The 27,689-nt window shown below is 38.3% G+C and overlaps 1 protein-coding gene across 7 annotated transcripts in view; it reads right to left on the reverse strand.

Moving 5' to 3' along the window:
• rbms3 (RNA binding motif, single stranded interacting protein) overlaps window positions 1–27,689 on the reverse strand; it is a 296,873-nt gene that overhangs the window by 170,027 nt on the left and 99,157 nt on the right. For all 7 annotated transcript variants that reach the window (XM_058047024.1, XM_058047023.1, XM_058047022.1 and 4 more), the window contains 2 exons: window positions 27,402–27,460; window positions 4,682–4,773 (listed from right to left, as the gene is read on the reverse strand). In XM_058047024.1, coding sequence (XP_057903007.1) covers window positions 4,682–4,773; window positions 27,402–27,460 — 151 coding nt within the window. The remainder of the gene's footprint in view (window positions 1–4,681; window positions 4,774–27,401; window positions 27,461–27,689) is intronic.

The raw sequence follows: 27,689 nt of genomic DNA on the forward strand, positions 1-27,689 counted from the left end.
AGAGACCACCAGTTACTTAGGTAGGCCACACCCCTTCCTATCTGATGGGCCTTTTCATCTTACTTTACATGTTCTCCCCGTGCATGCGTGGGTTTTCTCCGGGTACTCCGGTTTCCTCCCACATTCCAAAAACATGTCTATTAAAAAAAACACTAAACTCATCACACAGTAACTTAACACTCCAAAGGTGTGCCTAAAAATATACAAAGAAGTACCAATATGAGTTTTGAAGTTTCCCATTCTGCATTGTGTCTGAGCAAAGCAGTTCATTGGAGGACATGCGGCATAGAAAGTGGTTAGTGCGCAGGCTACACAGCTAGGAGACCCGAGTTCAATTCCACGTTCAGCCATCTCTGTGTGGAGTTTGCATGTTCTCCCCGTGCATGCGTGGGTTTTCTCCGGGTACTCCGGTTTCCTCCCACATTCCAAAAACATGTCTATTATAGAAAACAACATGTCTATGTCTATTAGTTTATTTAGCCATGTTTATGCTTGCAAAAAAAAACACTAAACTCATCACACAGTAACTTAACACTCCAATGGTGTACATAAAAATATACAAAGAAGTACCAATATGAGTTTTGAAGTTTCCCATTCTGCATTGTGTCTGAGCAAAGCAGTTCATTGGAGGACATGCGTCATAGAAAGTGGTTAGTGCGCAGGCTACACAGCTAGGAGACCCGAGTTTGATTCCACCCATGGCCATGTCTGTGTGGAGTTTGCATGTTCTCCCCGTGCATGCGTGGGTTTTCTCCAGGTAATTATGGTAAAAGGGGTGGTAGAGTGGTTAACACACAGGCCTCACATATAGGAGACCCGAGTTCAATTCCACCTTCAGCCATCTCTGTGTGGTGTTTGCATGTTCTCCCTGTGCATGCGTGGGTTTTCTCCGGGTACTCCGGTTTCCTCCCACATTCCAAAAAAAAAACATGCTAGGTTAATTAGCGACTCCAAATTGTCCATAGGTATGAATGTGAGTGTGAATGGTTGTTTGTCTATATGTGCCCTGTGATTGGCTGGCCACCAGTCCAGGGTGTACCCCCGCCTCTCGCTCGAAGACAGCTGGGATAGGCTCCAGCACCCCCCACGACCCTCGTGAGGATAAGCGGTAGAAAATGAATAAATGAAGTTATTATTATAGGCCAGTGCTTCCGGTTGTGGTTAGGCCAGCAGAGAAGGTTTTGGAGGCCCTGACGGCTTTGCTTGCTTTTTACTGTCTTACACTCAAGTTACACATAAGAACATAAAAACATATTTGTCGTTAAAATGAATGAAAATATATCAATTTCAATTATTTCCTAAATCCAAACAAATGAACCATCATCCTATTTTCCTTACATACCGTTTTTTTTCCATTGTCCATACACAAAATGTATGAAAAACCATGGACATCAAGACCGAGGACGGAATCAGCAATCGGCAAGGCTCAGCAGGGCTTTTCCTCACGCGTGATAGCCGAGCATGCCCATGCTAAATCAGGCTATTTTTTGTGTCCGAGTCCCTCCATGTCGTCCGCATTAAAGCAATGAATATGCTGATAGCGTTGAGTGATTTTTTTCTCATGATGCTGTGTATTTTTATCCCATCTTGAAAATCCGGGCCTGCCTCCTTTTTTTTACGGAGAAGAAATAACGATGAGATGGAGAATGACAACGGCGGCCGGTGAAGATGACAGACTTGATGATAACAATGAAGGTGGCAATTATTTTGATCAAATGGGATGGGGGGGGGGGGGGGGTTCTGAAAGCGGGAGATGATATTCTCCACAGTGCTCAGGTGTGCCATTTCTCAAATGTGCCATTTAGCTCTTTCCTCTCTTCCCCCAGCAGTGTCCTTCTTCTAATATTTATAAGAGGTCGTCCTCTCGGAATACAGATAAGATGTCTTGCTCTTTTTTTTTTTTTTTTTTGCCTGTATCATTTTTAAAACCATACTTGGCATTGCTTCCCTTTTATGGGTCAATATTGTCAGGTATAGCCATCTTTTTGGCGCCGGTATTGAATTGCTGACCGTTTGCATGTGTGTTGTGCTCGCGCGCAAAAAAAAAAAACGATACGGCAAATGTTCTGTGCTATGCCTCTCTGCTTTTATCACACTTTTGAGAGACATTAAGGAGTCATTTGCTTTTATAGACTCCCATTGCATTTCTCTAATACCGCTACCAGCTATCAGCGACTTCGCTAGTCGTCCTCCAGCGTACCTCCTCTTCAACATCGATCTGGTTACTTGTTAAAATATTCTCCCAGGCTAACTCCGACTAGATCTCCTTGTAATAGTGCATGGAATCCATGACCCCTCTTAGCATGGTAATGGTTTTATTTCATTTGAACATGCATCAGATTACAATTGAATGCATCCCATAATCAGTTCACAGTTCCACATGTCCAAAAGGAGTAGGAAGAAGCAAAGCTTATTAAATCCTACCCCTCCATCTGGTACTTTTACAATCAGTAGCTGTTACATTTGTTCACTTCCTGCTTTCCTAATATAATTGAAATTTGTTTTTTTTATTATTATTTTTTAATTAAAATTTTTATCATAAAAATAAAGTTTTCTTGAATTAAAATTAAAATTAAAATTAAAATTAAAATTAAAATTAAAATTAAAATTAAAATTAAAATTAAAATTAAAATTAAAATTAAAATTAAAATTAAAATTAAAATTACTAACTGAAATTATATTAAGATGAAAATTTAAATTAAAATTAAAAAAATAAATTACATTAGGAAAGCAGGAAGTGAACAAATGTAACAGTTACTGATTGTAAAAGTACCAGATGGAGGGGTAGGATTTAATAAGCTTTGCTTCTTCCTACTCCTTTTGGACATGTGGAACTGTGAACTGATTATGGGATGCATTCAATTGTAATCTGATGCATGTTCAAATGAAATAAAACCATTACTTTTCACTTTCCTTTTCTTTGACATTCTGTTAACAGATGAGTCGAGTCTGCCTCAAGTTTGGTAGAGAGTCACGGGAGTATGTTGTGACCACAAAACATCGTAATACCAACCGTGTAAGAATAAATTCTGTAAAAATTAAATGTTGTAAAACTAAATATTGTAAAACCAGAACCGTCTTTTTGTTTTATTTTGGTTGAACTCCCAATTACATGACTTCCAATTATAAGTCCCACTTTGCTGTCCAAACCCGGGGGTTACACACCCACTCGTTATACAGTACACACACACACACAAAAAAACAAACACCATAAACTCTTTGCCCTTGTTCTCTCTCCCTATTAAAGTGTCAACAGACGCTTTGCAATCTGTGTTCCTTCAATCTAATAAAAAACCCTAACAACAATATAATTAGCCACTTGTCAAAGCCACTTATATGACAATGTTGGCTTGGAACGGGGGGTTGTCAGCATCAGCATCACAGCATCAGCAAATCAAAACAACAGCATTTTATCGGAAAAAATGTTACATTTGTTCACTTCCTGCTTTCCTAATATAATTTAAGTTATTTTTATTTATTTTTTACTTTATTTTATTATAATTTTATTATATTACATTATATTATATATATTATATTAAATTCAATATTGAATATATGTATTTTATTTTATTATTTTTTTAATTTTTTGCCACATACCAAAATACGAGGTGATATATGAGCATCCAATGACATAATGGGTACCATAGTAAGTGTCAATATAGTGATATATATAGCACATCATGACTGGTTCAAGACTCTTTATCCTTGTATTTAGCAAACATCAACTGCTTGTATTGTTTCTTGAATTGGCTCATCGTTGTGCATTGTTTGAGGTCCTTACTCAATCCATTCCATAGTTTGATTCCACATACTGAAATGCTATGGCTTTTTTAAACATAGTCCTAGCATATAAGTGTTTCAAATGTACTTCTTCCCTGAGATCATATTTATTTTAGTTATTAATGTCCCGTTCATGATCCTATCTATCCTGGTCACTCCCAATGAGAACCTCAGCATCCTCATCTCTGACATGTCCCGACCATCTCAGTCTGGCCTCTCTGACTTTATCTCCAAGGCCTCTAACATGTAATGTCCCTATGATCCTATCCATCCTGGTCACTCCCAATGAGAACCTCAGCATCCTCATCTCTGACATGTCCCGACCATCTCAGTCTGGCCTCTCTGACTTTATCTCCAAGGCCTCCAACATTTAATGTCCCTATGATCCTATCCATCCTGGTCACTCCCAATGAGAACCTCAGCATCATCTCATCTCTGCTAGTACCTCCAGGTCTGTTTCCTGTCTTTTTCCTCAATGGTCTCTCAGCCAAATAAGGTTCAAACAACTCCAAACATCTACATTATATACTAGTAGAAGTAGTTCCCAATCAATATTTATCTAATGACATAACAAAAATACGTCTAAATTACCAGAGATTTCTCCTCAGTCAGCCATTGTGGTGTAACTTAGCGAAACATATAGCAAAACAGATTTGCTCTGATCAACCAATCAGTGCTGGGGGCCCGCAAGAAGGATTTATAAGTGTATTTATAACATATAAGTGTTTCAAATGTACTTCTTCCCTGAGAAGTACTGCACACTATGTGTGCTCCATTGCGGTATCCTGTATGATTTTTAAACAAGTGGGAAAAAAGGTGTGTGTTGTTGCTAATGATAGCACACACACACACACACACACACACACACTCACACATAAGTAAAGCAGTATGGCGGCCTTACCTTGGCCATTTGCGCCTGCACTCCGGTCGCTTTCAGAGACAACACCGCTTTCTGTGCTGCGGCTGGGCTGTCAAAATCAACAAAGCCGTAGCCTGGAGAGAGAAAGAGAAAGAGAGAGAACAGAAGAAGAAATCCCAAAGAGAGAAGAGAGGGGAAATAAATACAGACAGGCATTAGTAAATAAGAAAGCAAAAAAAAAAAATGTAAATGACTAACAAGGAGAATGACAGACGCTTGGTAATTGTAGCAGTAATAGGTTAGTAACACGACTACAGAGCCTGCCAGTTCTTATATCTGTTGAGTACTACATTGTTTGATAATTAGCCGCGCTGACGTTCGGAGAGATGCTATGCATCTTAATTAGAGGCACGGATGAGCGATTTTCTAATAACAAACTGCAGAACCCTGTTCAACCCAAACCTTCCCCACATGGAGAGAAGATTGCGCAATAATGAAGTACACAGTGCGGATACAGACCCCGACTGTGTATTTTGTCTTGTATGGACATACATACATAGTACATGAGAAGTAACACCCCTAAAGTCACATTTACTCTTGTATTAACCAATATAGTACACATAGTAAGAAAACAATATTATTTATAAATCAAATAGTTTTATAGTTTTGAGCATACAAAAACCTTACAACCTTCTAAATTATTTTTTTTAACATTAGAGCCCTCTAGATATGAACTAACACCCCTAAAGTCACCTTTACTCTTGTATTAGCCAATATAGTACACATTAACAGAGAAAAATCCTTATTTATGAATGGAATAGTTTCATAGTTTTGAGCATATAAAACCTTACAACCTTCAAAATTTGTTTTTTAACATTAGAGCCCTCTAGATATGAACTAACACCCCTAAAGTCACCTTTAATCTTGCATTAGCCAATATAGTAGACATAGTAAGAGAAAAAATCTTATTTATAAATGGAATAGTTTCATAGTTTTGAGCATATAAAACCTTACAACCTTCAAAATGTGTTTTTTTTTTAACATTAGAGCCCTCTAGATATGAACTAACACCCCTAAAGTCACATTTAATATTGCATTAACCAATGTCGTACACATAGTAAGAAAAAAAATCGTATTCATAAATGGAATAGTTTCATAGTTTTGAGCATATATAAACCTTACAAACTTCTAAATGTGTTTTTTTTAACATTAGAGCCCTGTAGATATGAACTAACAACCCTTAAGTCACTTTTAATCTTGCATTAGCCAATATAGTACACATAGTAAGAAAAAATACCTTATTTATGAATGGAATAGTTTCATAGTTTTGAGCATATAAAACCTTACAACCTTCTAAATGTGTTGTTTTTAACATTAGAGCCCTCTAGATATGAACTAACAACCCTAAAGTTACCTTTACTCTTGTATTAGCCAATATAGTACACATTAACAGAGAAAAATCCTTATTTATAAATGGAATAGTTTCATAGTTTTGAGAATATAAAACCTTACAACCTTCAAAATTTGTTTTTTTTAACATTAGAGCCCTCTAGATATGAAATAACACCCCTAAAGTCACCTTTACTCTTGTATTAGCCAATATAGCACACATAGTAAGAAAATAAAATCCTTATTTATAAATGGAAAAATTGAATAGTTTCATAGTTTTGAACATATAAAACCTTACAACCTTCTAAATATGTTTTTTAACATTAAAGCCCTCTAGATATGAACTAACACCCCTAAAGTCACCTTTAATCTTGTGTTAGCCAATAAAGTATTCCGAGTAAGAGAGAAAATTCCTTATTTATAAATGGAATAGTTTCAAAGTTTTGAGCATACAAAAACCTTACCAACTTCAAAAATGTGTTGTTTTTTTTAAGCATTAGAGCCCTCTAGATATGAACTAACAACCCTAAAGTCACCTTTAATCTCGCATTAGCCAATATAGTACACATAGTAAGAGAAAAAAATCCTTATATATAAATAGTTTCATAGTTTTGAGCATACAAAACCATACAACCTTGCGATATTTTTTAAAAACCCTGGTAGAGTGAAACGGCAAAAAAAGGGCCAACAGTCGCCTAGTCAATATGCTAATCATCGAGGCTGTGTCACAGCTCAGAGAAGACGAGGCTTTGATACAAACGAGAGTGGGTGGGGGTCTGTTTACAGAGCAGCGTGAGCGTATGTGACAGAGAGGGACAGAAACGCAAACTTTCTCTGACAAAAGCTCTGCAGGAAATTGGTCCTGTATCAGACATTTGGTTTGTTTTTGTGTTTTCGATGCTTTTTCTCGTGTATTTGCATCATCTGGGGAGGGACGTTCATGTTTAATAGGTTTTTCCTACCCCAAGGCCATTACCTAAAAACAGGTAAAAAAGACCAACATGATGCATAGCATGCTAAAGGATAACTTGCAAAGGTATCACTATCATTTCCTATGGCACTCCTAATTAGTATTGCGCAATATGCTGGAGCCTATCCCAGCTGACTTTGGGTGAAAGGTTGTGTTAACCACAAACCCATCACTGGCCGATTGTAGTCAAATATTCACACTCACAACTATTAACCTGTATACTGGTTAGTGCTAGGAGACCAGGGTTCGATTCCACCCTCGGCTATCTCTATGTGGAGTTTGCATGTTCGCCTCGTGCATATGTGGGTTTTTTCCGGGTACTCCGGTTTCCTCCCACATTCCAAAAACATGTCTATTAGTATATTTAGCCATGTTTATGCTTGCAAAAAAAACACTAAACTCATCACACAGTAACTTAACACTCCAAAGGTGTACTTAAAAATATACAAAGAAGTACCAATATGAGTTTTGAAGTTCCCATTCTGCATTGTGTCTGAGCAAAGCAGTTCATTGGAGGACATGCAAAAGTGGTTAGTGCGCAGGCCTCACAGCTAGGAGACCTGAGTTCAATTCCACCCTCGGCCATCTCTGTGTGGAGTTTGTATGTGTTCCCCGTGCATACGTGGGTTTTCTACGTGTACTCCAGTTTCCTCCCACATTCCAAAAACTGTCTATTATAGAAAACAACATGTCTATGTCTATTAGTTTATTTAGCCATGTTTATGCTTGCAAAAAACACAAAATTCATCACACAGTAACTTAACACTCAAAAGGTGTACCTAAAAATATGCAAAGAAGTACCAATATGAGTTTTGAAGTTTCCCATTCTGCATTGTGTCTGAGCAAAGCAGTTCATTGGAGGACATGCGAAAGTGGTTAGTGCGCAGGCCTCACAGCTTGGAGACCTGAGTTCAATTCCACACTCCGCCATCTCTGTGTGGAGTTTGCATGTTCTCCCCGTTAATGCGTGGGTTTTCTCCGGGTACTCCGGTTTCCTCCCACATTCCAAAAACATGCTAGGTTACTTAGCGACTCCAAATTGTCCATAGGTATGAATGTGAGTGTGAATGGTTGTTTGTCAATATGTGCCCTGTGATTGGCTGGCCACCAGTCCAGGGTGTACCCCGCCTCTGGCCCCCTGAAGACAGCTGGGATAGGCTCCAGCATCCCACCCACAAAAATTGCTTCTACAAGCCTGACATAGAGTATAATTGTACTTCATTGAACGTCAAGGTCATGGTTGAAAGGATTGAATGAAACGTGAAGCCATACAACAGAGTTGTTTGATCATGTAGTAAGTACACCATGCATTGATATTTAATGAGATAATCTATGGATCTAATAGAAAAAATGGCCCTACTTTCACCTCCTCCTGACGCCCTCCAAACGCTGACATCTCATTTGTCTTGCTACAGTAAATGAGAAGGCCGCTATTACGAGAACCACACACATCCCAAATTACGGTGAGACCTGCGTTTCTAACATTGACCAGGAGTTCGCACCTACTGAATTATTCTCTTCTGATTACACTTCTTTTCCGAAACCGTGCATCAGAGTGCAGAGTTAAATGCTTTTTTACCAAATTGTAATTAACACAGAAGTGACCCCCTCCCCCTCTCCCACCCCTCCATACTTCCGGTGATTGCAATAACTCATGAATCACAGCTGTGGATTTCATTCCCGTCACTTTGGTCCCTGCATGTGAATTTCCAGATGGGTGTTAGTGGCCGTTCATTTCGGGGAAAATATGACACAGGACGAAATATAAGGGATGATGTGGGGGTGAAGTGTGGATGGTAATGGTTTGATTTCATTTGAACATGCATCAGATTACAATTGAATGCATCCCATAATCAGTTCACAGTTCCACATGTCCAAAAGGAGTAGGAAGAAGCAAAGCTTATTAAATCCTACCCCTCCATCTGGTACTTTTACAATCAGTAACTGTTACATTTGTTCACTTCCTGCTTTCATAATATAGTTTAAGTTGTTTTTTTTTTTACTATATTTTTTTTACTACTATTTTTATTTTTATTTATTTTTATTTGTACTCTGGTTTCCTCCCACATTCCAAAAACATGCTATGTTAATTGGTAATGGTAATCCATTTGTTCATTTCCTACTTTCCTAATATATTTTAAATTGTTTTTTTTTGTTTGTTTTGTTTTTAGGTTTTTTGTTTTATTTGTTTTTTAATTTTCAATTTTTTAAATTTTTTAAATTTTTAACTTTTTTTATTTTTTAACTTTATTTTTACTACTATTTTTTTTATTTGTATTTGTAATCCGGTTTCCTCCCACATTCTAAAAACATTCTATGTTAATTGGTAATGGTTTTATTTCATTTGACATGCATCAGGTTACAATTGAATGCATCCCATAATCAGTTCACAGTTCCACATGTCCAAAAGGAGTAGGAAGAAGCAAAGCTTATTAAATCCTACCCCTCCATCTGGTACTTTTACAATCAGTAACTGTTACATTTGTTCACTTCCTGCTTTCCTAATATAATTTAAGTTTGTGGTTTTTTTTTTTGTTTTTGTAATTTTGTAATTTTTATTTTCATCCTAAAAAAAAATTAGTTTTTTAATTTTAATTTTAATTTTAATTTTAATTTTAATTTTAATTTTAATTTTAATTTTAATTTTAATTTTAATTTTAATTTTAATTTGACTGGTTCAAGACTCTTCATCCTTGTATTTAGCAAACATCAACGGCTTGTATTGTTTCTTGAATTGGCTCATCGTTGTGCATTGTTTGAGGTAGTTACTCAATCCATCCCATAGTTTGATTCCACATACTGAAATGCTATGGCTTTTTAACGTAGTCCTCCGTAGCATATAAGTGTTTCAAATGTAGTTTAGGATGGACAGAATTGCAATATTTGCAAGAAATATAAATGCGAGTGTGTGCAAGTAAAATAGAGTTAGGAGTGAAAAGGGGGGGGGGGGGGGGGAATGGCAGCAGCTCTGGTATGCTGCCAACCTTTGAGAGATTTGTTACTGTGGAGAGGATTATGGTGGCTGTGAAATGGGGCTGTGTTAATATGCTGTGTGTTGCGCAGCACAATGTGGGCCAGCCAGCTTCTGAGTCTTTGAAAAATCAAAAGCCCGTACGACGGAAAACTGAAAATGACTTAGTGATGTTCTTGAAAGAATTTGCTCTCAAGTCGCCGTGTGTGAGAGTGGGTGCTTGCATGTGGCACGTTCTGAATCATGCCCTCCTAAATAAATTACCATTTGATTAATTATTTGACGAATGCCTGAGTTGTCATTAAAGTACAATGGCCTCTTTAACCCTTGCATGTTGTTCATATTTCATGGCTTCAAATAATTCTAATGAATTTCTCCTTAGACAAACAACCATTCACACTCACATTCATACCTATGGACAATTTGGAGTCGCCAATTAACCTAGCATGTTTTTGGAATGTGGGAGGAAACCGGAGTACCCGGAGAAACCCCACGCATGCACGGGGAGAAAATGCAAACTCCACACAGAGATGGCCGAGGGTGGAATTGAACCCCGGTCTCCTAGCTGTGTGGCCTGAGGACTAACCACTTTCTATGCCGCATGTCCTCCAATGAACTGCTTTGCTCAGATACAAAGCAGAAACTGGGAAACTTCAAAACTCATATTGGTACTTATTTGTACATTTTTAAGTACACCTTTGGAGTCTTAAGTTACTGTGTGATGAATTTAGTGTTTTTTTTGCCAGCATAAATATGGCTAAATAAAATAATAGACATAGACATCTTGTTTTCTATAATAGACATGTTTCTGGAATGTGGGAGGAAACCGGAGTGCCCGGAGAAAACCCCACTCACGGGGAGAAAATGCCGAGGGTGAAATTGAACTCAGGTCTTCAAGCTGTGTGGCCTGTGCACTAACTACTTTCTATGCCGCATGTCCTCCAATGAACTGCTTTGCTCAGACACAATGCAGAATGGGAAACTTCAAAACTCATATTGGTACTTCTTTGTATATTTTTAGGTACACCTTTGGAGTGTTAAGTTACTGTGTGATGATTTTAGTGTTTTTTTGCAAGCATAAACATGCCTAAATAAACTATCCAATGTCCAAGTATCCATGTCCAAGCGGAGAATCAAACCCAGGTCTTCCCGATGTCCTGACAACATGCTAAACACTCATTCACCGGTTCAGCGGTTACGAATCTCACAAGATTAAAATGTTCGTTCATTCGTTCATTTTCTACCAATTATCCTCATGAGGGTCGCGGGCGTGGTAGGGCCTATCCCAGCTGTTTTCGGGCGAGAGGTGGGGTACACCCTGGACTGGTGGCCAGCCAATCACAGGACACATATAGACAAACAACCATTCACACTCACATTCATACCTATGGACAATTTGGAGTCGCCAATTAACCTAGCATGTTTTTGGAATGTGGGAGGAAACCGGAGTACCCGGTGAAAACCCACGCATGCACGGGGAGAACATGCAAACTCCACACCAAGGGTGGAATTGAACCCTGGTCTGCTAGCTGTGAGGTCTGCGCGCTAACCACTCGACCGCCGTGCAGCCCTTTTTTTAAAGTTGTTGTTCAAATTACATGTTTAGAGTTAATAACTGTTGCGTGTTAAGTTGCTGTGTGATGATTATGGCCACGTCTGATTTGCAATCAGCAAAATAATGTCCCACTCATTTGCTCATTGAGTTTGTCTTCTACTTATTTTGTCCAGACATGCACAGGGGACAACATGCAAATATCAAGCAGAGAATCGAACCCAGGTTTTCTATTGACGGTGGCCTTGTTTGAGAACTGTCAATATTGAATTGTAATATACTTTGAGATTATAATAGCAGAACCTGATAGGGACTACCAAGTATTTTAAAATATAGCATCTGGAAAAAAAACACAATTTACAAATTTAATATTCACCCCAACCATCAAGAGTGCGCTTATCAAACTTTCAGGAGTATTTTAGAGAACGCTGACCTAAATTTTTGGCAAGCTTGAGTGCAGGAAGATGGCTGTGAGGAACAGCCTGTTTGCAATTGAAAAACGGAGGGGGGGGGGGAGGTTTACTGGGGGGGTCACTTGAATCAACTCGGGAAGACCGAATTGACAGTAAACTGCCTCCGGTAATAAAAAAGCAGCTGGATCTCTCCAGTGTGCAGTTATTGTATCTGATATGCATAAAGACTGTGTAAAATGTGTGATCTGTAGCCACGGGCTAAACTATTTATGGACTGTTAGGTTGGAACACGGAATATAGCGGATATAGAGGAACACCGCAGGTGTGTTTTTCTATATTTGAGACCAATTGATGATGAAGAACATCACACATACCGACTAAAGTATCAAATACTTAAGCACAAATCTGTTTTTGGAAGAGTATAGCTTGTAGGACTTGGGGAAATAATAAAATTCAGAGAATATTATGTGTGTTATTCGCAAAAATCCTACGATTGGTTGTGCAATGAGATATAATAATCTTGACCTTTTTAAATGCAATGTACTGGTAATAGGAGTTAAAATTGAATCATTTATATTGCAATGTATTTGAATTTTACTCTACACATCTGCTATTGATCCAATATTAGCCTGCTATAAGTTTCCCTAAGTTAAGAAAACAATGGAAGTTTTTCTTCTACAGTTTGAGTATTATGTGGTTATTTATTTGTCGTTCAAAAATAAACTTAAACGATAATAAAAAGGCCACTGATCCACTTACGTAGGCAAAAGAGTCATTAGCCACGTTTACATGGACCCAAATATTCCAATTCCATTCGGTTTATTTGCTCCAACGGAAAGAATGTAATCTTTTTCCGAAAGAAAAGTGCCAATCCGAATGAATATATAATGGGATTCCCAGGGGTGGAATATTCCTTATTCCCCAATCCGATTGATGTATCTAAAATATATATGATAAATAAATAAATAAATAACTAACAAGAAATTATCAAATAATCCAAATAAAAAAAACAACAAAAAATAAATCAACAATAATATTAGAAACCTAGGAACACGCTACTAAATAGCTCCTACACGCCATATGTACGACATCGTTTTCGACCTGAAATGTTCCCGTGTGAAGAGGAACAGTCTATGCTTTCTTTGTTGAAAGTTGAGACTGAGTCATTGTCGGTTGAAGTTTGTAGCTGCTGTTCCACAGAAAAAGGAAAAAAAAAAAAAATCATTTTACCCCAATGTGGGAGGCACAGAAACCCCTTGAAGAATCATAAAACTCTGAATAAAAACAAATGTCAGAAACATTCTGTTCTGTGACTGTATTCACAGCAGGTACTCTAAAGTTACTAGCGCGCGGGTGGATGCAAAGGGAAAAGTGTGGCTGTGAACTTAGCTTGTGCACAACAAAAACATCAACTTAAAGCCTGTTTAGAGTGACTGATGCTATGCTTATGGGGTAAAAGTGACATGCAAAATAACAAACAAAGCAAAGCAAAAATTTATTGACACAAGCGCGCAGGCGGGGTGACACACACAAAAACACATTCTCCCCTCGTCAGCGTATTTCCTGGTTGCCTGTCAATATCATCAGAAAGTGGTGCTTTTACTTCTCTTGTTACTTTAAACACTGCGGCCCCATTAACTTATTTTGGATGGGGTACGACAGGACCCCCAATGCAGAAATCCACAGTGATAGTTCCTGGTTGCCTATCAATATTGTCAGAAAGTGGCGCTTTTTCTTTTCATGTTACTTTAAATACTGTGGCCCCACTAACTTATTTTGAATGAGGCACGACAGGACTCTCCCCTAATGCAGAAATCCACAGTGATAGTTCCTGGTTGCCTGTCAATATAGTCAGAAAGTAGTGCTTTTTCTTCTTGTTACTTTAAACACTGCGGCCCCACTAACTGTTATTTTGAATGGGCACGACAGGACCCTCCCCTAATGCAGAAATCCACAGTGATAGTTCCTGGTTGTCTGTCAATATTGTCAGAAAGTGGTGCATTTTCTTTTCCTCTTACTTTAAACACTGTGGCCCCATTAACTGTTATTTTGGATGGGGTATGACAGGACCCTCCCTTCCTGCAGAAATCCACAGTGATAGTTCCTGGTTGCCTGTTAATATCATCAGAAAGTGGTGCATTTTCTTCTCGTTACTTTAAACACTCCAGCCCCACTAACTGTTATTTTGGATGGGCACGACAGGACCCACCCCTAATGCAAAAATCCACAGTGATCCTGGTTCCTGGTTGCCTGTCAATATCGTCAGAAAGTGGTGCTTTTTCTTCTCTTGTTACTTTAAACACTGTGGCCCCATTAACCGTTATTTTGGATGGGGTACAACAGGACCCCCTCCTCCTGCAGAAATCCACAGTGATAGTTCTTCCTGGTTGCCTGTTAATATCATCAGAAAGTGGTGCATTTTCTCCTTGTTACTTTAAACACTCCAGTCCCAGTAACTGTTATTTTGGATGGGCACGACAGGACCCACCCCTAATGCAAAAATCCACAGTGATAGTTCCTGGTTGCCTGTCAATATCGTCAGAAAGTGGTGCTCTTTCTTCTCTTGTTACTTTAAACACTGTGGCCCCATTAACTGTTATTTTGGATGGGGTACAACAGGACCCCCTCCTCCTGCAGAAATCCACAGTGATAGTTCTTCCTGGTTGCCTGTCAATATCACCAAAAAGTGGTGCTTTTTCTTCTCTTGTTACTTTAAACACTGCGGCCCCACTAACTGTTATTTTAAATGGGCACGACAGGACCCCCCCTTCCCCTGCAGAAATCCACAGTGATACAAGACGCCACCTCAGGCAGTGCGTCCTCCTCGGAGCGTGTGTATCAATGTATCAATCAGCCATGCATCATTCATGCAATCACTGTCAAATTATGCAAATCCTAATTACCTTCCGGGGAAAAATTACCATTCTTTATCTGCTAATAGTCTGGATTGTTTGGAGTCCCTACATTCCATATTCTCCACCATTTTCCACCAATATTTCCATTTTTCACCGTCTCATATTCAGCACTAATGATCCCATTTGGAACTGCATACAATGGAATAATAGCGCTCCTAAGTATGAATAATGAATCAAGCAAAAAGCACACAGTATTAGAGTGGTATAGTGTTAAGGCCAAGCGACCAATTGTTTACACCCTTGTGAGTCATCAAGATGAGATACACAGCATGTGGATGATTCATCATATTCATCCTATACTTTAATATGGAAGACGGATGGGTCACTCCACGGACAGCTATGCATGACAAAGCTGTAATGAGTCCTGCGATTCATGGTGTGTCACTGAAGATGGGCCTTTGTTTGATTATATATATATATATATATATCTCGCCTCCAGCTTGAACAAGCGAGATTCTATATGACACGGTGACGTTCAATGCGTCTATTAAGCATCCTTGACATTATCCTTAACAGTCCTTGAAGGTTTCAAGGAGAAGGAGTCTTTCGCCGGCTGACTTGGCAATTCTTGTTGCACATTTGCTGGACAAAAAAAGACCTTCGTTGCCTAAATTAAGCATTTTCAAGCATAAAAATCCCTCCATTCTGTGTGGAAGTGGTACATTTTTAGCTTTTTTTTTTAATTCTTAAAAAAATCCACAGTGATAGTTCCTGGTTGCCTGTCAATATCACCAGAAAGTGGTGCCTTTTCTTTTCCTGTTACTTTAAACACTGTGGCCCCACTAACTGTTATTTTGGATGGATCACGACAGGACCCACCCTGCAGAAAACCACAGTGATAGTTCCTGGTTGTCTGTCAATATCATCAGAAAGTGGTGCCTTTTCTTTTCCTGTTACTTTAAACACTGTGGCCCCACTAACTGTTATTTTGGATGGATCACAACAGGACCCCCCTGCAGAAATCCACAGTGATAGTTCCTGGTTGCCTGTCAATATCATCAGAAAGTGGTGCCTTTTCTTTTCCTGTTACTTTAAACACTGTGGCCCCACTAACTGTTATATTGGATGGGTCACGACAGGACCCCCCCCTGCAGAAATCCACAGTGATAGTTCCTGGTTGCCTGTCAATATCATCAGAAAGTGGTGCCTTTTCTTTTTCTGTTACTTTAAACACTGCGGACCCACTAACTGTTATTTTGGATGGATCACGACAGGACCCCCCCTGCAGAAATCCACAGTGATAGTTCCTGGTTGCCTGTCAATATCGTCAGAAAGTGGTGCTTTTTCTTCTCTTGTCATTTTAAACACTGCGGCCCCACTAACTGTTATTTTGGATGGGACACGACAGGACCCTCCCCTAATGCAAAAATCCACAGTTACTATCTACTATTGAACACATTGTACATAGTATTTGTTGCCTAAATTAAGCATTTTCAAGCATAAAAATGCCTCCATTCTGTGTGGAAGTGGGAATTTTTTTAGCTTTTTTTTATTCTTCCCCACTCTGTTTAAACCCCTTTTTAAGGTCAGAATTAACATATCGGAGACTAACTCGTTAGCTCGCTAGCATGCTACGTCCTGATCCCCGAGCTTGAAATATGATCTCAGGGAAGAACTACATTTGAAACACTTATATGCTAGACTATGTTAAAAAGCCATATATGGTCTACTATTGAACGCATTGTACATAGTATTTGTTGCCTAAATAGAGCATTTTCAAATCTCAAACCTGTGTGGAAGTGGTAAATTTCTTGCTTCTTTTTTCACATAAAGGTGACTATAGGGGTGTTAATATGTGTCTACAGTGCTCTAATAATGTTAAAACTTGTATGTTTACGATGTCATAAAGAGGTTTTCGATGCTAAACTATGAAAACATTCAATTTATTAAAATTGAATTTCACAGAATTAACCGTGATGGAGGGATGACTAATCTTAAAAACGTACTTTAAATTATTATTTATTCAAAATTATTTAAATTATTTGTACATATTACTGTTTACGCTGTACATTGTTGTTCATATTTGATGTCTATTTATTCTCTGAGTTAGTTTTATTATTATTTTTATAATTTTTTTAATTTTTATTATTTTTATTTTTTTATTATTTTTATTATTTTTGTTATTCTTATTATCATTATACGGCTATTATTATTATACAGAGGGGGAGGGAATATCTGTACATGTATCAATTGCAATTTTTTTTTTGTGCAACCACACCACAAATACACTCAAAAATTTTTTCCATCCAGTCATATTCATTCTACCATTTTCAATGTCACCTTATCATCTTCGCAAGGTTTGTAATGCAATCACGTCAGCCTGCAGGCCCGAAAGCCTCACAGCGAGAAGACAGGACAGGCTAAATATTTGAACAAAAGACAGATCAATGAAAATTCAAGAGCCTATGAAACGTGAATCCCGTCTCCAAGCAAGAGCAAACATTTAAGATGTGGATCGAGAAAATATGCTTAAAATGTACATAATGTGCTCTTTAGCTACGCATCTGCTTGTCACTCACAGGAAAATCGGGTCGGCCACTCTTAAGACTTGGTTTATGGCTTCCTCGGATAACAGTGGGATCATTAGTCAGGGCTTGAGCGAGGGCCAGAATCCTTGGCAGGTCAGGTCTTGCATTTGTTTTTGCTGTCGACAATTAGTTTCTGGATAAATAAAGACCTTCCCTCTCAGGCCCCCCCTCCTCATGAGTGATCTGTCGACAAATAATACATTCAGGAGAAATGATTGGGAAATCATGTTATATTCATAGGAGTTCTACACCGCCACAATGGCTTTGGGAGGGTCAATCACAATGTAATTAGGGTATGCCATTTTAAATAAAGTTATTTATTGTACTAATTTTAATGCCTCAATAGGAAATTCAATTCCGCTTACAGTAATCGGGTTTTTGGAAAGGCCCATTCCCCATTCCAAAAACTCCAACATGCTAACTGCTAGGAGACACCATGCATTAGCATTAGCATTCAACTTTATCCTTAACAATGGTCGCAATAGTTGAGCGAATATTTACACTGCCACACATAATAAAGTACAAAACATTTGTGGGTCTTCCTGCCTTCATTTTTTTGCTTTTTTTGCTTTTTTGCTATATGCTACCATGCTAACTGTTAGCATTTTAACTTTTTATTCATAGCTAAATGAAAATATACATGATGGTTGGACACTATAAAGCTGCCTAGGCACTTCACCACTCAGTGCTATCTTGCCACCATGCTAACTGTTAGCATGTTAGCATTTTGACTTTTTGATTCATAGCTAAATGAAAAATACACATGATAGTTGGACACTATAAAACTGCCTAGGCATTTCACCACTTAGTGCTATCTTGCTAAGTGCCACCATGCTAACTGTTAGCATGTTAGCATTTTGACTTTTTGATTCATAGCTAAATGAAAATACACATGATGGTTGGACACTATAAAACTGCCTAGGCATTTCACCACTTAGTGCTATCTTGCTAAGTGCCACCATGCTAACTGTTAGCATGTTAGCATTTTGACTTTTTGATTCATAGCTAAATGAAAATACACATGATGGTTGGACACTATAAATCTGCCGAGGCACTTCACCACTCAGTGCTATCTTGCCATCATGCTAACTGTTAGCATGTTAGCATTTTGACTTTTTGATTCATAGCTAAATGAAAATACACATAATGGTTGGACACTATAAAACTGCCTAGGCATTTCACCACTTAGTGCTATCTTGCTAAGTGCTACCATGCTAACTGTTAGCATGGTGGAATTTTGGCTATTTTACTCCTGTTTAAAGGCCTATATATACATGGCATGATGTAGGAATGCTTTCTTGGCACTTGTGGTGCTCGCATGCTAACTGTTAGCATGTTAGCATTTTAGCTGTATTCCTCACGTCCACTCCACTTTGCACTCAAAATAGGACCGCATAAAAATGGCAAAATTAACACATTCTTGAGACTAGATGTCAGTAATTTTACTGTAATGTCTATTGAGACACAAGCACCAAACCTGATTGCTGCAGCAACATGCTTTCATTGCAGGTTTGAATGATCTCACAAAAGGCACAATAATCCCTAGCATGGGGTACTGTTGCGGTCGTAACGTCACTTCCTGTCCAACCCCCTATATTTACAGCAACACACAAGCACCAGTCTTATTTGTCTAATATTCAGCCATATTTAGGAGGTCGTAAACAGGTTTTCGAGGTACAATGAAATTAGATTTAGAGTTAGAATTAGAGTTAGATTTATAAACTTTCAAAAAGGGCAGAGGGGCCAGCAGAGTGTATCTGTAATTGCTTCAGCATCGTGCACAACATAGACAAATGTTTATATATCAGCCCTCTCATGAAAAACCAATAATGTATGCACAAAAGGCTCACCCCCGCCTTCCAAAAAGTCCACATTGAACAGGGCCCTTCTGCAAAGTACTCATTCATCAATAAGGCCTACAGTACACGTTCAGCATCTCTGGCACTGATACAGCAATAAATCTCTTTGTAACATTGCCAGTATTTCACTATTAGATGAGTCTCAGGTCTTCGGATCATAGTGGTCAACCTCACACTGAATTTGTTACGGAATTTGTTGCAAGGTTGAAATCCCTGTTGTGGGCTCACACTAGCTCCATGCAGAAGAATCCGTTTGGGGGTCCAACGCCAGAGCACTCATATCATATCACCATATCAATACAAGAAACTGATAATAGTTACCGTTTGGACGATATCCATCAATATTGTACACTCAAAAAAACAAACAATGTGGAGTAATTAAATACAAACAACCATTCACACTCACATTCATACCTATGGACAATTTGGAGTCGCCAATTAACCTAGCATGTTTTTGGAATGTGGGAGGAAACCGGAGTACCCGGAGAAAACCCACGCATGCACGGGGAGAACATGCAAACTCCACACAGAGATGGCCAAGGGTGGAATTGAACTTGGGTCGCATGTCCTCCAATGAACTGCTTTGCTCAGACACAATGCAGAATGGGAAACTTCAAAACTTATATTGCTACTTCTTTGTATGTTTTTTTTTTAGGTACACCTTTGGAGTGTTAAGTTACTGTGTGATGAATTTAGTGTTTTTGCAAGCATAAACATGGCTAAATAAACTAATAGACATAGACATGTTTTCTATAATAGACATGTTTTTGGAATGTGGGAGGAAACCGGAGGACCCGGAGAAAACCCACTCACAGGGAGAAAATGCAGAGGGTGAAATTGAACTTGGGTCTCCTAGCTGTGTGGCCTGCGCACTAACCACTTTCTATGCCGCATGTCCTCCAATGAACTGCTTTGCTCAGACACAATGCAGAATGGGAAACTTCAAAACTCATATTTGTACTTCTTTGTATATTTTTAAGTACACCTTTGGAGTGTTAAGTTACTGTGTGATGAGTTTAGTGTTTTTTTTTTTGCAAGCATAAACATGGCTAAATAAACTAATAGACATAGACATGTTGTTTTCTATAATAGACATGTTTTTGGAATGTGGGAGGAAACCGGAGTACCCAGAGAAAACCCACTCATGCACGGGGAGAACATGCAAACTCCACACAGAGATGGCCGAGGGTGGAATTGAACTCCGGTCTTCTAGCTGTGTGACACCTTTGGAGTGTTAAGTTACTGTGTGATGAATTTAGCATTTTTTGCAAGCATAAACATGGCTAAATAAACTAATAGACATAGACATGTTTTCTATAATAGACATGTTTTTGGAATGTGGGAGGAAACACGCAGTAGCCGGAGAAACACCTTTGAAGTGTTAAGTTACTGTGTGATGAGTTTAGTGTTTTGTTTTGTTTTTTGCAAGCAAGAGGATGGAATTGAACTCCGGTTTCCTAGCTGTGTGGCCTGCGTGCTAACCGCTCCAACTTGAAATTAAAATCTAAAAAAAGCCACAATAACATATTCCCTGCTATGAATTTATCATCACAACATTCATCACCAGCGTAATGATTTCTGGCAGGTATTTGACGTTTTTGTTTAGCAAGAAGCACGAAGAGACTTCCTCCCCATCATGTCACTTGTATTCTGCGGAGCGCTCTTGACTTTAAAAAGGCACAGCCAGTGAAGGAGCAAAAGCAATGAACAACAGACAACTGTCAAACAAGCCTCAAGAGACTATCTCCACATCTCATCTGTCTCCCACTATTCAGTGCGGGGGGGGGGGGGGGGGGGGGGGGTGCAGCAATGTCGCAATCTCCCGGCTTGAAGGCGGAAACAGAGGTCCTTTAAAAAAAAAAAAAAAAGGGGGGGGGGTGAGGTCATTTCCCCAGCCTGCGGGGCCATGGCGAGGGAAATAAAATGTCTCCATTTAGTCGGACCTGCTTTATATCAAATAGCGCTGCTGTATTTTTAAGAACGGCTTATGGATACGGACGGAAAATTAGCGTTTCAAGATTTTTTCAATGGATTCTTTTTTTTTTTTCTTGCAACCCCAAATCGCTGAATATGGAGGTGTGAAAGTACCAACACTATAAGAGCATGAAGTACTAGGAAAATGAAAATGGTAGAAAATATGATGTTGGTCTACTCTTTGAAGCTATAATAGTGGAGCTTTGCCACTGATGGGAATATTTCCCGGCGTATTTTGGACTGTGGGAATGGGGCGCTTATTCATCTGGAACGTTCATTTAATTTTCTATGCTGCTTATCCTCACTTGGGGGTCACAGGGATACGGAGTACACTCTGGAATGGTCGGCAACCCATCTCAGAGTACATACAGTATAGACAACCATTCATTTTCTACCGCCGGGGGTGCTGGAGCCTATCCCAGCTGTCTTCGGGGCGAGAGAAGCGGGGTACACCCTGGACTCGTGGCCAGCCAATCACAGGGCACATATAGACAAACAACCATTCACACTCACATTCATACCTATGGACAATTTGGAGTCGCTAATTAACCTAGCATGTTTTTGGAATGTGGGAGGAAACCGGAGTACTTGGAGAAAACCCACGCATGCACGGGGAGAACATGCAAACTCCACACAGAGATGGCGGGTGGAATTGAACCCCGGTCTCCTAGCTGTGAGGTCGGCGCGCTAACCACTCGACAACATGTCTATGTCTATTAGTTTATTTAGCTATGTTTATGCTTGCAAAAAAAAACACTCATCACACAGTAACTTAACACTCCAAAGGTGTACCTAAAAATATACAAAGAAGTACCAATATGAGTTTTGAAGTTTCCCATTCTGCATTGTGTCTGAGCAAAGCAGTTCATTGGAGGACATGCGGCATAAAAAAGTGGTTAGTGCGCAGGCCACACAGCTAAAAGACCTGAGTTCAATTCCACCCTCGGCCATCTCTGTGTGGAGTTTGCATGTTCTCCCCGTGCATGCGTGGGTTTTTCTTCCGGGTACTCCGGTTTCCTCCCACATTCCAAAAACATGTCTATTTTAGAAAACAACATGTCTATGTCTATTAGTTTATTTAGCCATGTTTATGCTTGCAAAAAAAAAAACACTAAACTCATCACACAGTAACTTAACACTCCAAAGGTGTACCTAAAAATATACAAAGAAGTACCAATATGAGTTTTGAAGTTTCCCATTCTGCATTGTGTCTGAGCAAAGCAGTTCATTGGAGGACATGCAGCATAGAAAGTGGTTAGTGCGCAGGCCACACAGCTAAGAGACCCGAGTTCAATTCCACTCTCGGCAATCTCTGTGTGGAGTTTGCATGTTCTCCTCATGCATGCGTGGTTTTTCTCCGGGTATTCCGGTTTCCTCCCACATTCCAAAAACATGTCTATTACAGAAAACAACATGTCTATGTCTATTAGTTTATTTAGCCATGTTTATGCTTGCAAAAAAAAAAAAACACTAGACTCATCACACAGTAACTTAACACTCCAAAGGTGTACCTAAAAATATACAAAGAAGTACCAATATGAGTTTTGAAGTTTCCCATTCTGCATTGTGTCTGAGCAAAGCAGTTAATTGGAGGACATGCGGCATAGAAAGTGGTTAGTGCGCAGGCCACACAGCTAAAAGACCTGAGTTCAATTCCACCCTCGGCCATCTCTGTGTGGAGTTTGCATGTTCTCCCCGTGCATGCGTGGGTTTTTCTTCCGGGTACTCCGGTTTCCTCCCACATTCCAAAAACATGTCTATTTTAGAAAACAACATGTCTATGTCTATTAGTTTATTTAGCCATGTTTATGCTTGCAAAAAAAAAAACACTAAACTCATCACACAGTAACTTAACACTCCAAAGGTGTACCTAAAAATATACAAAGAAGTACCAATATGAGTTTTGAAGTTTCCCATTCTGCATTGTGTCTGAGCAAAGCAGTTCATTGGAGGACATGCAGCATAGAAAGTGGTTAGTGCGCAGGCCACACAGCTAAGAGACCCGAGTTCAATTCCACTCTCGGCAATCTCTGTGTGGAGTTTGCATGTTCTCCTCATGCATGCGTGGGTTTTCTCCGGGTATTCCGGTTTCCTCCCACATTCCAAAAACATGTCTATTACAGAAAACAACATGTCTATGTCTATTAGTTTATTTAGCCATGTTTATGCTTGCAAAAAAAAAAAAAACACTAGACTCATCACACAGTAACTTAACACTCCAAAGGTGTACCTAAAAATATACAAAGAAGTACCAATATGAGTTTTGAAGTTTCCCATTCTGCATTGTGTCTGAGCAAAGCAGTTAATTGGAGGACATGCGGCATAGAAAGTGGTTAGTGCGCAGGCCACACAGCTAAAAGCCCTGAGTTCAATTCCACCCTCGGCCATCTCTGTGTGGAGTTTGCATGTTCTCCCAGTTTTTCTTCCGGGTACTCCGTTTTCCTCCCACATTCCAAAAACATGCTAGGTTAATTAGCGACTCCATATTGTCCATAGGTATGAATGTGAGTGTGAATGGTTGTTTGCAATATATTCCAGTAATAAATAAGGAATCTTACGTCTCGAAAATTCCAAACTGGTACGTTTATCCGTTCAGGTTTCCAGTCTACGCGTTTCTTCTTCTTATTATTTTATTATTTCATGGTTGCTTCTAAGGCTGACGGAGAAAGGGAAAGTCGTTGGCTGAAACACGGCGTACGTAATGGAGGAACAAGAAAGGCAAGCTGTGGTGCCAGCAAGATGATGGATAGATGCGGTGCGCGTAGCCGCCACTGCTGAAAGAACCCACTACACCTCGGGCGGTGCTGGGGTATTGTATGATTAGTCTTAGTGTGTGTGGGAGAAGTGTATTACATGATCTTGGCGTGTCGTTTTTGTTACACGGTACTTGAAAACAGAGCTTTATAGCCCTTTTTTTACACGCCTGTGTTGTACTCTTGTAAATATACGGATACACACCGTCAAGGCGCTGTGCGTGTTATGCGAGTGGGCGACACACCTTTGCTGGTTTACGCTTTGATACACGCAGCGTTCCCACAACCCAATAACTTGTATTTACAGGTATTGTATGTTTTATTTCTATTTTTGCCACAACACACATTTTTTCACTACTGTGCTTACTTATTCCTCTCCAGTGCATTACAGATATTTAACAGTAATTATATTCAAAGTAACTGAAATAACGCTATTAAGTCATTTTCATTAAGTTGTTCTACTTAGACTTTTTGGATTAATTATAAAATAATATTCTCAGCCTTGTCTTTGGATAGATCGTGGCTATGAATTTCTCATTAAAGAAATTCTGTCTTTTAATTCTCACATTAAGTATAATGTAGGCATAGGCAGCATACGCCAGCTTCTGACAACGATGCTCGTCAAATAATGAAATAGTGACTGATTTATGGGGGGTGGGATATGGGTGAATATGGAGGATAAAAATGGGACAACATGAAATAAATTAAGACATCCTGAAATAATTAGTTAACTCGTTCAATTTCAGACATTTTTCAAAAGACAACCCATTAAGTCGCCGACACGAGACACACGGAATATTGTGTTCTATGGATGGTAATGGTAATGGTTTTATTTCATTTGAACATGCATCAGATTACAATTGAATGCATCACATAATCAGTTCACAGTTCCACATGTCCAAAAGGAGTAGGAAGAAGCAAAGCTTATTCAATCCTACCCCTCCATCTGGTACTTTTACAATCAGTAACTGTTACATTTGTTCACTTCCTGCTTTCCTAATATATTTTTTTGTTTTTTAATTTTTTAATTTTAAGTTATACCTAATATAATGTAAGTTAATTTTAATTTTAATTTTAATTTTAATTTTAATTTTAATTTTTTTACGGCTTAAAACTGCACCAAACATGATGTCAGTTGCATCATCACCTCTTTTACAAAGTAAAAGATGTATTAATTTTTAATTTTAATTTGTCATATAACCGAAGTACGAGGTGATATGACCATACAATGACATAATGGGTACCATACAATCAGTAACTGTTACATTTGTTCACGTCCTGGATATATAAACATGGAACCTACCAAAAGAAGGATTAGACTCCCATCTTTCATCAGAAAAAAAACAAGTATTTAAATTATTTTTTTCTGTTCTTTAGTAACTTTCAGGAAAATATCAGTTCCTAACTAAAAAAAAAAAAAAAAAAGGGAGAAAAGCAGCTTTCACTTTGACACAAATATTTTTTGCTTTTGTGACAGCTGGAATATCTTAAAAAAAAAAAACAGGGGGCGCAACATTCACCAAATGCATGTACCGTTTTCAGTTCATGTACTTTTCAGTCATCTATTTTTATCATTCCCATAACCAACATTTATTTCCATCATATAAAATGTGTTTCCTGTGTAAATGTTGACCATGAGTATAATAAACTCAAGAGAAGGTGAAGAAGACTTCACCTTGAAAGGTCCCGCTATTGAGACTGACATAAGTAATTATTGATCCCACTTCAACAGCTCTTAAACAGTGGTGCTGGATACCTCGGGGCACCAACCAACCATGCTTTTTTTTTTTTGAAATAGCTGTTTTCTCACCATCCCTTATTTTTTTTTTTACCCCCCACACACTTGAGACCAAGCGGCCTTGATCGCTGGCAGCTAAACAGGACAAAAAAGCTAATATATTTACACCAATGCCAGTCAGGTTGCTGAAGAAGAACCCATAGAAGATGACTGAATTTACAATATATTACTTCATAAATCATAAATCATAAAATCCTAATATTGGGGGGAAAAATGCATATTAAGACAATTATTTGTGTTCCTGAATTAAGTATGTAAATGTGCTATCAAATGCAAATATAAGTATGCAAATGTACTATCCTACACTGGTAATTTAGATTGATAATTTTACTCTAATGTCCGGTGCGACGCACAAGCACCAGACTAGATTGCCAGAACAACCGTCTTTTTTTAATATTATTTTTAATTATTATTATTTGCTGAAGAAGAACCCATAGAAGATAGGAAGATGATAGGAACTGAATGTACAATATATTACTTAATAAATCATGCTACAAAATCCTAATATTGGAGGGAAAAATATGCATATTTAGACAATTATTTGTGTTCCTAAATTAAGTATGTAAATGTGCTATCAAATGCAAATATAAGTATGCAAATGTACTATCCTACACTGGTAATTTAGATAATTAATAAGTAATTTTACTCTAATGTCCGGTGCGACGCACAAGCACCAGACTTGATTGACAGAAAAACAGTCTTTTATTTTATTTTATTATTATTATTTGTAATTATTATTATTATTATTGTTATTAGTAGTAGTAGTAATAATAGTATTTTTTTATTTTAATTTTTTTATTTTATTTTATTATTTTTATTATTTTATTATTATAATTATTATTTATTATTTTATTTTATTTTTTACAGGTTTGAATCCGTAATAAAAACACAAGCTACTTCTGCACACGTTACCCATGCAACACTGAAACTCAAATCTGAGCCCCCAAATTCACTTCCTGTTTGCCTCTTTCAGGTACTTTTGGGAAAACTTTAGTGAAAACATTCATAGTAACACACACCAGCTATTTATGCCTTAAATGGTTTATTTACAAAACTACTTTGGGTATTACGACTGTAAAGGTGACTATAGGGGTGTTATTCCATATCTAGAAGGCTCTAATGTAAAAAAAAAAACATTGTCTGCTTTAACTAAAAAATTATTCGATTTATAAATAAGAAATATTACTTCTTAGAAATTCACTTATGGTTGGGTCTAAATTCTATTAACTGAGATAAACCAGAGATGACTTTACTTTGTTTCCTTTTTTATTGGCTTTGCTGTGTTTTGATGAGTCTGGTTGCCAGAAAGTGTTCTCGGTGTGAAGTCACAGCCAAGATGGCGGCGTTTCAGAAAAACTTGCTCAGGGGGCGTTTGAAAAATCACAGTTTTCTTTCACTCGTATTTTCTTGTTTACCGGTTGGATGACAGCAATATGATCCCAGGTTGAGACCTTTTTGAGAACCCCTGCTTTATAGAATGATTGCAATACAAGACACAAGAGTACTGATAAGAATGGAATATTTTCCCCACTCTAATTTGGTAGTGCCAGATCCGACCAATACACCCAACAAACACTTCACTAGACTTTGTCTGATGGTGGACCTAAATGATGGTAGATGTTTAAGATAAAATGACCGACCTTTGCACTGGTTGGTGTTCTTATCCAGAATGGCCTTCGTTGATACTATCTTTCCATACCTGTAAAGACAAAAAAACAAAAAAAAAATTACTCGTTTTCAGCCCGGATGACCAAATTTGATCCAAAATTTGTTAAGTTCTCCACCACCACTACCAAAAAACATTTAAAAAATAAAAAAATATCACATTTTTTTGCAGTCAGGGCCAGCAAAACCTTCTCTGCTGGCCTAAATATTTTAAGAAGCACCGATCTACTTTTTGTTCCATGAATGTTCCGTTCATTATTTTG

This window comes from Doryrhamphus excisus, chromosome 14 (assembly GCF_030265055.1).
Source record: "Doryrhamphus excisus isolate RoL2022-K1 chromosome 14, RoL_Dexc_1.0, whole genome shotgun sequence".
Lineage (NCBI taxonomy): Eukaryota > Metazoa > Chordata > Actinopteri > Syngnathiformes > Syngnathidae > Doryrhamphus > Doryrhamphus excisus.